Here is a 14,751-nt window from a genome sequence, read left to right as displayed (position 1 = left end):
GATGTAGCTGCCCATCTTTTTAGGCCTCCTGAGCTGGCAATCTTCTCCCAAAAATTTTTTTAAAAGAAAACCAATTTGCTATCTCCCTTTTGAAATAAAGAGACCAGTTCAGTTTTACCAGTAATTTGCAAGCTATGAGAAGAGCAGTTTGGATTCATCTGCAAGTCAAATTACTTTAAAATTGATGATTAGTGAAGAAGCAAACTGAAACCTGAGTGAAGAAATGATACCTCATGTGTCTTCATGTCTCATGCTGCTAATGAGGAAGGTGTGGGGTGCTATGAAGAAATAAATGTACTTGGTTCCCCTACAAAACTCTTGGCAATGTCCATGTGTGTCATCCATGTCCAGGTATATCAGGGAGACATTTCCTTGTCATCTGTGCAAAGAGGAAGCAGGAATTCAGGGAACTCAGGCAGTTGACAGGATTTTACCCACAGGTGCAGCTGTACTTCACAAGAGCTCTTGCAGCCCCACATTTCCTCGTTCCTGTATTTCAGTCCCCCAGATGTGTCATAGCTGGGGCAAGTGCTGTAAATTCTGGTGCCACTTTGCATGGTGCCACAAAGCCTCCTCTCCTTTTTATTACTACCAAGGAAATAATTCACTCTGTGGTAACAGGCAGGTTGCAAACAGCAGATACCAGCTCAGGGACTGACAAATGGCTGCTGTGGCTTGTAGTTCATATTGGCCAAAATGTGCTAGAGATATTTAATATCAGAGTGGTTTGGGTTGGAAGGGACATTAAAGCTGATCTGCCATGGGCAGGGACACCTTCCTTAGACCAGGCTGCCCCAAGCCCCATCCAGCCTGGCCCTGAACACTTCCAGGGCTGGGGCAGCCTCACATTCTGTGGGAAAGCTGTGCCAGGGCCTCTCAGCACCTCTGAGTACAGAATTTCTTCCTAAAATTTAATCTAATGCTTCCCTGTTTCAGTTTAAAACCATTGCCCCTTATCCTGTCACTATTTGCCCACATGAGAAGTCCCTCCATCTGTGGCATTTCCTCCACAATAAATCCATTCCCTGTGTGTTTTGTCTGTTGGTTTCTGCAGGTGGTGAAGAAGTGCCCCAAGTGCCGCAGTGATGTGAAGAGGCAGCGATTGACCCAAGTGTTCTTCTGGTCCTGATGGCAGCCCCAGAAGGGGCAGGAGGCCCTTGGTGCCAGCAGAAGGCAGTGGCTGTGCTCTGGCTCTTGCTGAGCAGGAGCAGGATGGAGGCTCCTTTAAATCCCTGTGATCCTTGGCTCTGCATTATGAGCTGAGCATTTTCCAGCAAAGGTGGTCAGTTCTGAAAGGTCTCACTGCAGGAGACAAAGCAGAACATTGTCCTCTGTTAGAGCTAAGAAAGTTTATTTTTTACTTATTTTATTCCCTGAATTCTCCTGTGGCCGCTCTTAGGCTGAAATTTTATATCCTGGAGGCTGCTGTCATTTTATGGCCCCTTCAGGTAATACCAGATCATGGAAATACCCCAGGAATGCTCCTACAGTGGAACTGAGCTGGCTGAGGGTGCCAGGCTACCCACCCCTACCCCACTGGTGTTCCTGGAAGAAGTGATTCACATTCACTCCTTGGCTTTGGCAGCAGCCATTGCCTCCAGTAGCAGAAGATACTGAAAGGATCATTTTTCACAGACAAATTCCACTGGTGGATGGTGAGCAGAAACTCCTTCTCACCTGTTGTGCATCCCAACATCCTAACCTGATTCCATCATCCATGGTGGGATTTTTTGGAATATGCTTCTAAGGAGGCTTTATTCTTCACTCAGTGCTGGTATTTCCATGTGCCTGTGTTACCTGATTTGCTTTCCAAGTAGAAGGATCTCAATGTTTTAAAACTTTTAAATTAATCAGGTTAGATGGGTTAAAAACAAATCTTTAATATTTCCACTCTCTGTGAGTAGTGGATATAAGTGGTATAACTGTATCAATTTTAAATCTTCTGTAGCTGCTGTCAATTAGACTGTAAAATAAAACTATTTTGTCTAAATTTGATTTGTTTGGATTAAAAAAACAGGAATTAAAAAAAAAAAAAACAAAACCACCAGCTATAAAAACATTGGCTTTTGAGTCTTAATGGCCCTGGTAGGAGCAAGTGGAAAGGTTGTACTCTGTAGTTACTTTTCACATCAATGGAATTTGGAAAATTTTATGCTAATAAAATGTTATTCTTAATAAAATTGAAATGTGAGCTGCATTTTAACAAAGTTTACATTTTCTCCTGGTTATATAATTCAAACCCAGTGTCTCTTCAAATCTCAGAGTTGCTGGCAGTGAAATGGAAACTTTTGTACTTCATTGACAATTAACAAAGGCTTTGGCAGGAATTGAGGTAGCTCTGGGCTATCATATTCTGTCTTGTTTAACTTTGTGGATGAATATTACCTTCTAGCCATGTATCTATTCAGTGCAGCAAAACAGGAATAAATAAATCACATAAAGTCCTGGATGTTTCAAATGTAAGTGGGGGAAATGACAGAAAAGTGTTATATAAATACAGGTGTGATGTAGAAATGAACAGAAGAATATTTGGAGTGAAGCTGGGGGCAGTGAGCAGTAAAATGTCATTTTTTGGGGGTAGCTCGGCGCCTGCAGGTCTGTCCCAGGGAGCTGCAGCTGCCTGCCTGTGCCGCTGGAGGGAAACCACAGCCCAGCCCTGAGCGTGCTCGGGGCGGTGACGCCGCCGCTGGGAATTGTCTGCCCTGAGCTGCCAAAATGCTGCCAGACCCGGCAAGAGAGAAGGAAATGCTTGAGAGGTGTTGTGGGGCTGAATCACCCCCCACACTTGGATAGGGGTTGGCAGGGACAAATATGATGATGCTGCTTTTCCCCCCCTGTCAGCTAAAGTAGTTTTAAAGCTGTGCCTTTTCCTGGAGTTGTTTTGGTCTGAAGACTGGTCCAGCCTGGGGATGCTCTGTTCTGAGACAGAGGAGCAATGCTGAGAACATCTCAGAGCCTTCAAGAGATTCACAGAATGGTTGGGGTTGGGAGGGACCTCTGGGGATCACCCAGTCCAGCCCCCCTGGAGCAGGGGACAAGGGGATGCATCCAGGTGGGTTTGGAATATCCAGGGAAGGAGACTCCACACACCCTCCCTGAGCATCTGTTCCAGTGCTCTGCCACCTCCATGGAAAGCTCTTCTCCATGTTGAGGTGAAAATCCTTGAGTTTTAGTTTATGGCTGTTGCTCCTTGTTGCTGGGCACCATAAAAAGTCTGGCACCCCTTGGAGATATTTATGTGCATTGATGAGATCCCCTCTGAGCCTTCTCCAGGCTAACCAGGCCCAGCTGTGTCTCCTCATCAGAGATGCTCCAGGCCCTTCATCATCTCTGTGGCCCCTGCTGGATCCTCTCCAGCAGTTCCTTGTCTTTCTTACACAGAGGGAAAAACTTGCTGAGGGTTTTTCTCCCCTGTCACCCAGGACATTCCATTCCTTTGATCAGGGAACTCCATTTCTTCATCTCTTACCCTTCAGCAGAGGGATTGCATTGCTGAAGAGCTTTGCAGTCACTGTCCTTCACCAGCTGAGCCCTCCAGACAAGCTCTGAAACACTCCAGTGTCCCACCAGTGTCCCACCAATGTCCCACCAGTGTCCCACCAGTGTCCCAGTGCACATGGCTTTGGTTTGGGGTGGGTTTGGTGTTGGTTTCTGGTGCACTGGGAGTTGCACTGCAGTGGATCTGGGAATCAATCCCTGCTGTTGGTGGCTGGGGCAGGACTGAGGGATACTAATGGGCCCTGGAGATGGGAGAACTGGATGAGTTTTGTGTCCCTCTCAACCCAAACCCTGCTGTGATCCCATGAGACCTTGAAGAAGAAGGTCCCCAGCAGTCAGGACTGTTCTGTCATCTGGAAACGAATTTGTTGAATTTACAGGAAGGAAAGACAGGGGCAGTTAATTAATTATAAAGAGCAGAAAGTGAGAAAACTGTTACAGAAAAATCTGTATTGCTTTAGGTGCTTATTGGAATTTATGCAAATTATTTCTTGGTTGGGGGGACAAAAACATATCCTGGACACTCCTTGCTGATTTTCAGAAGCAAATGACACATGGCTTACAGATCATGAAGGAAGTAGATACTAACTTTTTGATTGCCCTTGCCTTGCAGTGCTATGACTAGACCTGGAACGTTGTAGTGTGTCATTGAACAAACCTTTCCTGCTGGTTTCTTCTCCCGCCAAAAAACTGAGAGGACTCACAAAAGAGATCAAAATCAGCAAAGCAAAATGTTTCATCAGGAAATAGATGAGCCCTGTCTCTGGCTGACAAAGTGGTTACTGAGGGGGCAAGGGATTTCTTTGCTTAACAGAATTTTCTCTGAGTATAAGAAGAAACTTTATTTTGCAAGAGTAGTTTCAGAAGGTGGTGCTGCTGGATGGCCTGGAGTGTGAAACGATGCCCTGTATGGAGAAGTGAAGGAAGAGCCATGGCAATAGGATGCTGAATTCCATTTCCATGCTACCTCCACTGGTCAAAGTCAGTAGTGAGTTGTGTTGCTGCTTTCTGGTATCAGGCAGTGACCCATAAACCCATTCTGGGAGGTTTGTTGGACCAACAGAAGAACAGACAGAAAAAGATTAATCAAAGGTCATTGCTCCACCAGACTGTTGGAGTGTGGGGAAGTTGTCTGGGGAAGCCCTTTCTGTCCCATTAATGTGGTGTTTTCCTCTCTAGGAGCATCCATCTGACACATTATTTTCATTATCAAACTCACAACAAAAATAAATCCTGATAAGGCATCGCAGTGCAGCGAGGAGCTCGGAGTTTCCCAGTGCATTGTGTCCATCCCAGCAGGGCACGGCTGGGACACAGGGACTGCCAGCCGTGCCATTCAGGATGTAACCACCTGCTATTGTTCCATACACCTTGTGAGTTCCGTGTGAAATCCACAGAAAACTGAAATTGTGTTTCTGCCTGCGGAGGAGGAAACGCTCTGCGGCTCCTGGGTGGTCAAGCCTCAGGCAGAGGGATCCCACTGAAACTCCCCAGCTGGGTGGGCCCAGAGCAGGGCTCTCTATTGGATCCAGTCTAGTGGTTTCACTCAAAAAAACATCCAGGGGCTGTGCCTCAGTGCCAGGGCAGGGCTGGGAGATTAGCTGATTAATTACTGAGCTGATGCACACTGACAAAGAGAAATCCCGGCAGTCCTTGGCTCAGGGATTATGTCAAAATGAGTTACAAACCATCAGGATTACTTTGGACAGCTACAGGGGATCCAGATAAACAAGCAGTAAAACAAAAAACCACTTCAGAGTGGCCTGTGTAAATCAGCCCATCGCCTGTTCTGTGTAAAGTGCAAATAAACACAGCCCAAACCCTGCTGCTGGACTGTGGTACTGACCCTCCCTTGGCTCCTGTTGGAGTCAGAGGATTTTCTTTAACCAAGGTGGGTAGAAACTGACCCTACTGGAAGGAGCTTTGGATTCTTTCTGACCATTGCGGTTTCCTTCTCTTTCTGGGTGGTGGAGAACTCGGTTTGATTTTCTTGGTGAATCATGTGTTTAGCTCCTGTAGGTCTGAACTTCAAGAGTGTTCAGAGTAAAGCCCATGAGATTCTCCATCTGCAGCCCCAGTGGCTGAGAGCTGGGTGAGAGAGGCAGAAGGCAGATGCAGATTTGTTCATTCTCTGCAGTGATCTGCAGGAGGAGCAGGCTGCTGACTCCTGAGGAGCAAAACCTCTATACCCTCTCAGGTCCTCACTGTGGTTCCCTCATCTTTGCAGAGACTTGCATTTACTTTTTGATCATTTGCTCTGGTTTTCACTGTTCAGCAATGTCTGTTCGGAGGGAATCTGGCAAGACAGAGCAGGACAAAGCGCAGGAGTCTCGTGTCTTGAAGCAGACACTGGAACACATGTTCTGCCAAGGCTGTACCTGCAAGGCTGAGTTCAGTTTTCATTTGAATCCTTGGGCTCCAAGACTTGGGGCACTGTCACCTGTAAGGGATTTAAATGCTGACCTCCTCAGCTGCTGGATGTTGTGCCACAAAAGGTGCCCGTGTTTGGTGTTACAGCTGGAGGCTGTTTGGTGTTACACCCTCGGCACACCTGGAAGGAGAGGTTTGAAGCTCGGGGCCGGCTTTAGGAATGCAGGGCCCAAGCACGGGCGGTCGGGGCTGTTTTGGCAGGGTCGGTGCCCTCGCAGGAGGAGCGGGATGGGTCTGGTCCCGGAGCCCGGGACAGAGCCGAGCGATGCTTCCCACAGCGCCGGTTTCAGTGCCCGGAACCGGAGCCAGAAGCGGCCCCTCGGGGCTGCCTTTGACGGGGCGAACTCCCCGCGGGAGGCAGCTGCTCTTACTGGGAAGTTCTTTGGCGCTTCCAGCCGGGCAACAGAGCGTTCGCAGGGGAATTTCCCTGCCTTTCCCCTTGCCAGAAAACGAGTTCTCACCAACCCCCGGTAAAACTTAGAGAGGTTTGAAAAACTGTGCCAATGCCACTCTCCTCCTTCCTCCACACAGGTACACGAACTTCATTGCTCTGAAAGCCTCACTTTCAGAGGCAAGTGCAGAAACGAGAGCGAAAGCGGCGCTAGGGTGAGGGAGGGAACCGGAACCGAAGGCGGAGCCGGTACCGCCGCCGCGGGGAGCCGGGAAGGGCTCGGGGCCGGGACGGACCGGGGGGGGAGCGGGATGGAGCGGCGCTGTCACCTCCCCTTGTCCAAGAGGGGTCTTTCCCAGGGGCCGGTCTATAAAGGCGCTGCCGGCCGCGGGGAGCGGCGCGGAGCGGAGGGGCGAGGCGGAGTTGCCGTAAGCGGAGCCGGTCCCCAGGGATGGGATGGGATTGGGGAGGAAAGGGAGACCTAGGCTGCTTCCCCACCAGCTGTTGCTCCCTCTCGGTGCGGTGGGCTGGGGGTGGTTTCCGTCTCACGTGTCTGGCTCTGCGTGGGTGCGGGGATGCCCAGAGCCTCTGGCCCGCAGCCGCTATAAGGCTCTGCCCCGTCCCTGCGCTGGGGAGAGCCGGCAGCTCCCTCCGAGGAAGGGCTGACTGGGAAGAGAGCAGGCGAGGAAACCCATTCTTTCCCAACAGCACTTCCCTATCAGCCTTTACGTACCGGCCCTTCCCCATCTCCCTCTGTTTTTACGCTGGCCGGTCGGATTGAGCCTGCCGCCGCAGAGAGCAGCTTCGGCGCAGGCGGCAGCAGCCTCTGAGAACCCTCTCTGTCCCTCCAGGTTTGTGATCCCGGCGCTCGGAAGCCCTCGGTGCGATGCCATCCTGCCATGTGCCCAGTTTGAGGCATCTGTCCAAGGTAAGGGATCTTCTGCTTGTCAGGTTGGGCACGTGGGCTTTGGAAAGGAAAGGGAGGGTCAACAAGCTCTGGCATTCAGTTCTATCCTGAGCATCTGCGTTTCCAAAAGGTGTTAAAGGTCCTAGGGAGCATGCTTTGTATCTGCTCGTCTGGAAAACTTCCCTTCTTCTTCTTGGGTTGCAAAGGTGTCTCTTACTGCAATGGTGGGGAACTGACCGGGGTGAAAGAGAGGAATGTGCTGGAGCTGCTCCAAGTTCTGAGCGAGGGAAATTGGGCTCTGAATGCATCACAAATGGGTTTGGGAAGGATGCTCTGTCACCTGGCATGGCAAAGGAGGGCAGCACCTGGTGCTTGGGCTGGGAACGGCATAGGGAAGGAGAACAATTCCTTGTCTCTACAACAATAACAAGTTCTGTAACAGCAGCAGCCGCTTTTGCTGCTCCCGCCTCTGCCCGAGGATGAGCTCAGGGCTCTTTGCGCTGTCTTTGCCGTAGTGGATGCTCCCCCCTCTCCTCCTTTTGCTGGCTGAGCTCGCCTGCGATGCCCAGCCCACGTACCAGTGGAAGGATGCTGCGACGGGCGAGAGGATCACTTGCCAGCAGTGCCCGCCGGGGACCTTCGTGGCTCAGCACTGCTCCAGGGACAGAGCCACGCTGTGCCAGCCCTGCCCGGATTTGCACTACACTCGGTACTGGAACTACCTGGAGAAGTGCCGCTACTGCAACGTGATCTGCGGGGAGAAGCAGGTGGAGGTGCAGCAGTGCAATGCCACGCACAACCGCGCCTGCCAGTGCCAGCAGGGCTACTACTCCAACATGGAGCTGTGCATCCGCCACTCCGAGTGCCCGCCCGGCACCGGAGCTCTGAGGCCGGGTAAGTAACTCGAGCGCTGCTCATCCTCACACGGCGCCTGTCACGCCCCAAATTCTCCGCGGGAGATAAAAATCAAGGATAAATACAGCAGCCAAACGCAGCAGCCAAATGCAGCAGCCAGTGCTTGCCCATAGCCTGACCGGCTCCCTTTTAGCTCTGCAGCTGGCACAGTGCCGTCCCTGCCAGCTGTTCCTGCTTCTTTTCCAAGGAGGAATTTGGTTGGGTTTTTCCGCAGCTATCAATTGGAAATCTTTTGAAATCCCCAGCAGCGCACTCCGATGGGATGTGTCAGTCCCAGCTCCCGGCCTCACCTGCCGCAGCAGGCAGAGCCAGGCTGTGACTTGGCCATCCCTGGAGCAGCCCCTGGCCCTGTGCCACAGGCAGGGGGGAACGGTCCAAGCTGCTCCCGAGCATTCATCAACTCCCTTCTCCTTGCACAGGCAGCCCGGGAGCTGGGAATGCTAATTATCTGGGCTGAAGAAGGCGGCTGATGATGTAAGATGAGGGCTGAGGAATGTGTGTAGCTCTGGGGCTGGTTTTGTGGTTTTTCAATGAGCACTTTGGAGAGGCTGTGTTGAAAACACACAGTGGACACACAGCCAGGTCACAAATCCACAAAACCAGCTTTGTTTTGACTCCTGAGTCTGAGACTCCATCTCCTTGTGTGATCTAAGTCCCAAGGTATTTTAGGGGATTTATTCTACTGTTGTTTCCCCTGTACAGATTTCTCTGGTCCTTTAATGGCTCCAAATGTGTGTAAACTCACCAGTGAGGACCAGGCTCTGCCTGGAAACCACAGCAGGGGATGGCAAACCAGGGTGGGCAGCACCAGCAAACCCAGCAGCATCTTGCTGCACATTTTGAAGTAGGGAGGCTTTTGAAGCATGGAGTCTTTTGAAGTCCTTCCATGTGTGGCATGGAAGAGCTCCAGGCTCACCAGCCACAGGGAAAATATCTGTTGCCTTCAGCTGATGTTTATGATTGAGATTTGGGGTCTAATTTTCTATAGGACATGACAAAATGCAGTAATACAGCAAAGGGTGAAGATCTCCAGGCATTACAGAGAAGCACTTTGAAATCAAACATGAAAGTTGTCTGGAGGCTTGGCTTTAGGACTGAGGAGCCATGCAAGCAAGCTGGGTATTTGAAGAGAAGCTGTTTTTTTGGGGGGTTTTTATTATGATTATTTTTTATTTTTTGCAAATGGCTTCTTGTGTGGGTAGGATTGCCCCCCAGCCCAGCTGCCTGAACACCACAGCAAGTGTGTGTTCAGAGCCCTGGCCCTGCCAGTGCTGGTGCTGGATGGGGAAGGCGCCCTGGGGGCTGTAGGCAGAGTTTGCTGCTGTTTGGGCTGGATGAGGGCTTTGATCCTTGTGCAATCCCCCTGGGCAACCAAACTTCTTTGGGATTTCCCGTTTGTAAATAGTGGCTCAGATGTTGGGGGTTTTGGCTGGGCCTTTTGGATGGTCTGGGTTGGAAGGGACCTGAAAGGCGGGAAAACCTAAAGGTGGTGGCAACAGCATAGAAACTGCTTGTAACTTGATTTGTGAAAGGAGTGGGAAATCTCCTGCCCCAGAGCCCTTCCCTCTGCTCCCAGGGAGCGGGAATGCTCTCGGTGCAGCCCTGTCCCTGTGGCACCAGCCCTGTAACATAGTGACACACGGGAGGTGCTGTCCCAGAGCCAGGGCAGCAGTGACAGCGTGGCCAAGGCCAGCTCAGCTTTCACCTCCACTCAGACTTTTACTTTCACTTGCTCTGGGAAGGGCTCTGGGAGCCAGGGCTGGTCTGGCAGCTCAGCACCAGCCTGGCTGCTGGCTCCTGCCTGGGACATGGCCCTTTCATAGTGAGATGTCCTCTTGTTGTCCTCTCATGTCTGCGGGCTGCTGACAATTCATCAGCACTGCTGTTTGCCCTGTGTGAGGACACACAGTTCCCAGGGGAAATGCTGGCAGTGATCATTTGCAAAACATCACCCTCATGCTCAGATGGTGTCTGGTATCATCCCCAGCTGCTCCTCTGCTCCTGTGCCAGCCTGTCACCTGACAGTCCCCTTGTGTCCCCATGCACAGGTACCCCCTTTGAGGACACCCAGTGCCATGACTGCCCCCATGGCTTCTTCTCCTCCAACTCCAGCACCAACCCATGCCAGCCACACCAGAACTGTGAGCAGCAGGGGAAGGTGACCAACGTGAAGGGCAACAGGTACCATGACACCCTGTGCACGTCCTGCAGACCTGGGGAAGGCAACAGCACACAGGGAGCAGGTGAGCCACAGGCACAGTGCCAGGACTGATGCTGCCAGGGTGAGAGCAAACTTCCTCATGACTTTATCCTAGTTAGATGCAAATGAGGTGAAATGGCTTGTAAAAGCATGGAGTGATCCATAATTAGTAATACTTATGGATGAAATAATCTGTCTTCCTTCATCTCCTTCCAGTGTCAGTCCCATAGAGCAAGGACAGGGTGCTGGACTTAAGCAACAGTCACTGCACAGTGAGAACAAAGAGCTGACAGTGAAATCCTGCTGGATGTTACCAGGGACAACTGGGAGTGCTGGAACAGGGGATTTTGGCAGCTGAGGCACAGCTTGGCACAGATCCTGCACTCCCTTTCCCTGGCTGCACCTGTTTCCTGGAAACTTTTATGGCAGCCTGGTCTTGTGCAGGTTGAGTGGAGCAGAGCCCAAGGTTCATTGGAGCTGGTGTGGGGTGGATTTTAACCTGTCAGGTGTAAAAGTGGAGACGTGGTGTCAGTCATAAAGCCATAGAAGAGCTCAGGTGGGAGGGACTTGGAAAATTTATGTGGTCCAACCTTTAACGGGAAAGTGAGCCTGGATGAGATTATCTATTGCCATGTCCTGAAAATCTGAAAAGCAATGGGGACCTCATCACATCCAGGGGAGGTTTTTCTGGAGTGAAAAAATGTCATTCTTTCATCAGGATGAAGCTTGGTAGAAAAGCTTTAATGAAACCCACCCACAGGGTGGTCAGGCACTGGAACAGGCTCCCCAGGGAAGTGGTCATGGCCAAGCTGTTGGGGGTGTTGTAGGGGTTTTGGGTGGTCTGTGCAGAGCCAGGACTTGGACTCAATGAACCTTGTGGGTCCCTTCCAGCTCAGGACATCCTGTGCCTCTAAAAGATTTTCCTGTGTGGTGAGGGAACGTGGAGGCTTCTCCCCGCCCCAGGCAGCTCTCACTTTTCCACACTCTCCTGGCACCACCAGCACAGAGATTTCTCCTTACAAAACCTGACTCACACCATGAGCTCCCTGCCAGGAGTGTGATCCTGACACAGAGACTGGAAATCTCCGTCAGCAGTGGGATGCAGTCCCGGGGTGGGCATGGCCGGGTCAGAGCGGTGTCAGCAGCACGTGCGTCAGACACCGGCCCCCGCAGCCGCACCAGCCCTTTGCAGATATTTATAGAGGGAGGAGGCCCCAGCAATGGGAGCTGGAGGCTTTTTTAATTCCAGTTTGTTATGATTCCTTCAGGAGGCACACAGGGATCTGCTCATCATCAAGCCGAGCCTGCCGGGGAGGCAGAGCCAGAGCAGTGGAGCTCAACCCACCCCACTAAAACCAGTGAAACCATTCCCAGTCTGCAGTGGCATGAAACTGGGCTAATCTCTCCCTGATTGAGTAATCCTTTGGCCTTGACCTCTTGAAAATTCTTTCTGTTTTCATTCCTGATGTTGGATGCACTCCAGCAGCTTCCAGCAGCCAGGGCCGGATCTGTCCTATCCCAGTGCCCTGATTGGGGCTGTGCTTAGGGCTGGTCCTGTGACAAATCTGTTACAAAGGGTTACAAGTCTGCAGGGGAAAAGAGAAACTCTCAGGAAAAAGAATGTGTAAATACTCACTGCAATTGCATCAGATTTGTCTGGGCTTTTCCTCTATTCCCTGATGGGGAGGAGCATGGAATAGGTACATTGACTTTCTACAGAACTTGTACACTTTGTTTTCCAACTGCCCAGTGTAGGTTGCATCACTAATAGGAGTTCAACCTTCCACTAGACCAGGTTGTTCCAACACCCATCCAACCTGGCCTTTAACACTTCCAGGCCTGGGGCACTCACCAGCCCTGTGGGCAGATGTCCCACAGAGAGCCTTGGCAGGGCTGTGCCCTGCTGTCCCGTGTCCCTTTAACCCCGGGCTGTTTTCCCCCACCAGCTGCAGATGACGACGACTGCGACCAGGCCATGATAGACTTTGTGGTGTACCAGAACATCCCCGTCAAGAAGCTGAAGCGCCTGCAGCAGATCCTGGAGCGCTCCCCAAAGAAGCAGGCAGGATGGACCAGGGCAGCCATCCAGGAGAAAATCCGGGCTTTCCTCACCCACAAGAAGGAGGAGGACTCTGAAGTCACCAAGGAGCTGCTGGACGCGCTGCGCATGGTCAAGCTCCACTCCATTGAGGAGAAAGTCCGTGAGCGCTTCCTGCGGCGCTGAGAGCATGGACTGGACTTTTTGGGTGCTCTTTGTTTTGGTTTTTATCTTCTGGGGCTTCATTAATTTATTCATCTTTCCAAACATAACTTGAAAAGCAGCACGAGAGATGAGTGATGGAGTGGCATTGTGCTGTGGCAGCTGTGTCACTGCTGATGGATGGGATGGGATGGGATGGGATAGGATGGGATAGGATGGGATGGGATGGAATGTGTGAGCAGCAGCACCCCCTTGCCAGCTGCTGGGGCAGCTCCTAGGAGCTCAGCAGGTGTTGGCCACGGATTTTCCAGCCCTCAGCAAGAGTCAATATTTTATCATGAGAAAAACCTGCATCCAAGGTCATTATTTCTGGGGAAGAACAAGGTTCCCTTTGTAGAAAATGGTTTGGCTTTGTTTTAAACTGTGTAAGTTTGGGCTTGTTGGGAGTTTTAGTCATTTAACAGCATTTCCCATGGAGGATTTGCTTGTGATTTTTATCATGCTTTTGTTTAAGAAGAGAGTTTGCTGCTGAGGCACAGGAAGGGGGAGGATGCCCCAAACTCAGTGGTACAGCTAGTTTGAAATTTATTTCTTAACTACCTGTTTTTATACCATGTATGAAAGATGTTTTCTAAAGAAAGAAACCAAAGAAGTTATTTTATCATACACCTCTCTGTCACCCAAGTCCTTTCCTAAGTCTCACCTGGAGGTGTGCTGGGAGACCCAGACCATCATATCTGACCCTGGATATTGTCTGTTTTCCCCACATGTTGGCATCTCTGCCCATGGCAGGGCATTGGAACAAGGTGATCTTGGAGATCCCCTCCAACCCAAACCATTCTGGGATTCTGTGATCACACAGCCCCAGCCCTGAGCCACGGTGAGGCTGTGTGCCAGCAGGATGCAGAGAGTTTGCACTGGGATTTGTGGCCAGGGTAACTCACAGCCCAGCTATGTCCCCCTGAGCCCCAGCTCTGTCCCCAAACCTGGCTGTGTGCTCAGTGAGCTGGGCTTGGGACAGTTCTGCTGACTGCAGGAGGTTTTTATAAACAGCTGTTGCTTAGGGAAGTCAACAAGACTGACCCCCTCCGGCATTTTCCAGCCTGTAGCAATGATGACGCAGAGCTACATTTTATGCTGTGAATGAGTTTGACTTTTTATAGCTCTTTTCCTGTGGAGCAGGTGCCAGGAATAGTTTGTGGTTCAGAAGATGATGTTTTCCCCCAGTTTAAAGCTCTCTGAAGCGAGTGCTACCTGGAAGTGCCCCCGCACTTCCTCTGTGCCAGGAAGCTGAGGGGGAAGAAGGGAATTTTACCCTCCCCTCACTGCCCACAGACACATCCCAGGCTTTTCCTGCTGCAGTGACAAGTTAATCCACGGCAGTCTGGATGACAGGTGATGATCTCAAGGATCAGTGCTTGCCTCTTCACTGCTCCAGAGCTTGGGAGTCCCTGGATGTGTGCTCACACCTGCCTGGCACCACAGGCTTGATCTGAGGATCCCAGGCTTGAACTGGGATCCCAAACTTGCAATGTCTCACCCCATTTTTGGGCTCTGAGGATGAAGCAGCTCAGTGACCCTGGCATTGTCCTGGGTTGGTTCAGCCAGGGAAGAAGAGAAGCAAATGGCTGAAAAGCAGCTGAGGGGAGCCCTCACCCCTCTGTATTGAGCCTGGTCTGACCCTGGGAATCCCCTCAGTCCTGGCAATCTCCTTGAAGCTTCACCAAGCCTGGCCTTGAAATCCTGCTAAGAAGCTTCGCAGGGGACCAGAACTCCCCTTCCCAATGCTCAGTTTTTACCATTTCTGATTTCTGCTCTCCCAAGCTGCTTTATCCCAGTGGGATGCAGCTCAGTCCCTGAGCATCACTTTCTCCAAGTCTCTTGGCAGGAGCCAAGTGTCTCTGCAGGGTCTGAGAGTAGCTGGGGCAGGACATGAGGAGGGTTTCCACCAGAGCACAGTGAGAACTGGAGCTCAGCTGCAGCACTTTGCTCCAAGGCAGAGTGCAAGGCAGGACAGCCAGTGCTGATGGGTTGAAGGCTGGAGCAGCCGGAGCCTCTGGTGTTGGCTGCAGCTCCTTGAGGGATTCCCAGCCTGCTGCATTGCAGTTATCCTGACTCAGCACAAAGCATTTGGAGCCCTTGCTCTGAAGGGGAACAGGAATGGAGAGCTGTGAGTGCAGGAACTGCCTCCCACACTGAATGAGGGTCCA

The 14,751-nt window shown here is 51.3% G+C and overlaps 2 protein-coding genes across 5 annotated transcripts in view; both read left to right on the top strand.

The window, feature by feature from the left end:
* RTEL1 (regulator of telomere elongation helicase 1) overlaps positions 1-2,274 on the top strand; it is a 44,763-nt gene extending 42,489 nt beyond the window's left edge. Inside the window, exon 36 of the mRNA XM_059480663.1 lies at positions 1,055-2,274. Coding sequence (XP_059336646.1) covers positions 1,055-1,129 — 75 coding nt within the window. The 3' untranslated portion in view covers positions 1,130-2,274. The remainder of the gene's footprint in view (positions 1-1,054) is intronic.
* A 3,711-nt stretch (positions 2,275-5,985) lies between these two features.
* TNFRSF6B (TNF receptor superfamily member 6b) lies at positions 5,986-13,209 on the top strand. Of its 4 annotated transcripts, XM_059480868.1 has the most exons (6): positions 5,986-6,061; positions 6,460-6,534; positions 7,171-7,247; positions 7,742-8,120; positions 10,190-10,384; positions 12,288-13,209. In XM_059480868.1, the coding sequence occupies exons 3-6, from the start codon at positions 7,206-7,208 to the stop codon at positions 12,563-12,565; spliced, it is 894 nt and encodes a 297-aa protein (XP_059336851.1). In that variant the 5' UTR covers positions 5,986-6,061; positions 6,460-6,534; positions 7,171-7,205; the 3' UTR covers positions 12,566-13,209. The 4 variants fall into 4 exon arrangements, with proteins under 4 accessions (XP_059336851.1, XP_059336849.1, XP_059336852.1 ...); XM_059480866.1 differs by lacking the exons at positions 5,986-6,061; positions 6,460-6,534 and adding an exon at positions 6,625-6,747; XM_059480869.1 differs by lacking the exons at positions 5,986-6,061; positions 6,460-6,534 and adding an exon at positions 6,724-6,747 and having other exon boundaries at positions 7,672-8,120.
* The last annotated feature ends 1,542 nt before the right edge of the window (positions 13,210-14,751 follow it).

Source organism: Ammospiza nelsoni, chromosome 12 (assembly GCF_027579445.1).
Source record: "Ammospiza nelsoni isolate bAmmNel1 chromosome 12, bAmmNel1.pri, whole genome shotgun sequence".
Lineage (NCBI taxonomy): Eukaryota > Metazoa > Chordata > Aves > Passeriformes > Passerellidae > Ammospiza > Ammospiza nelsoni.
Note: the sequence above shows the minus strand (reverse complement) of the source record. Positions and strands in the feature narration are given on the sequence as shown.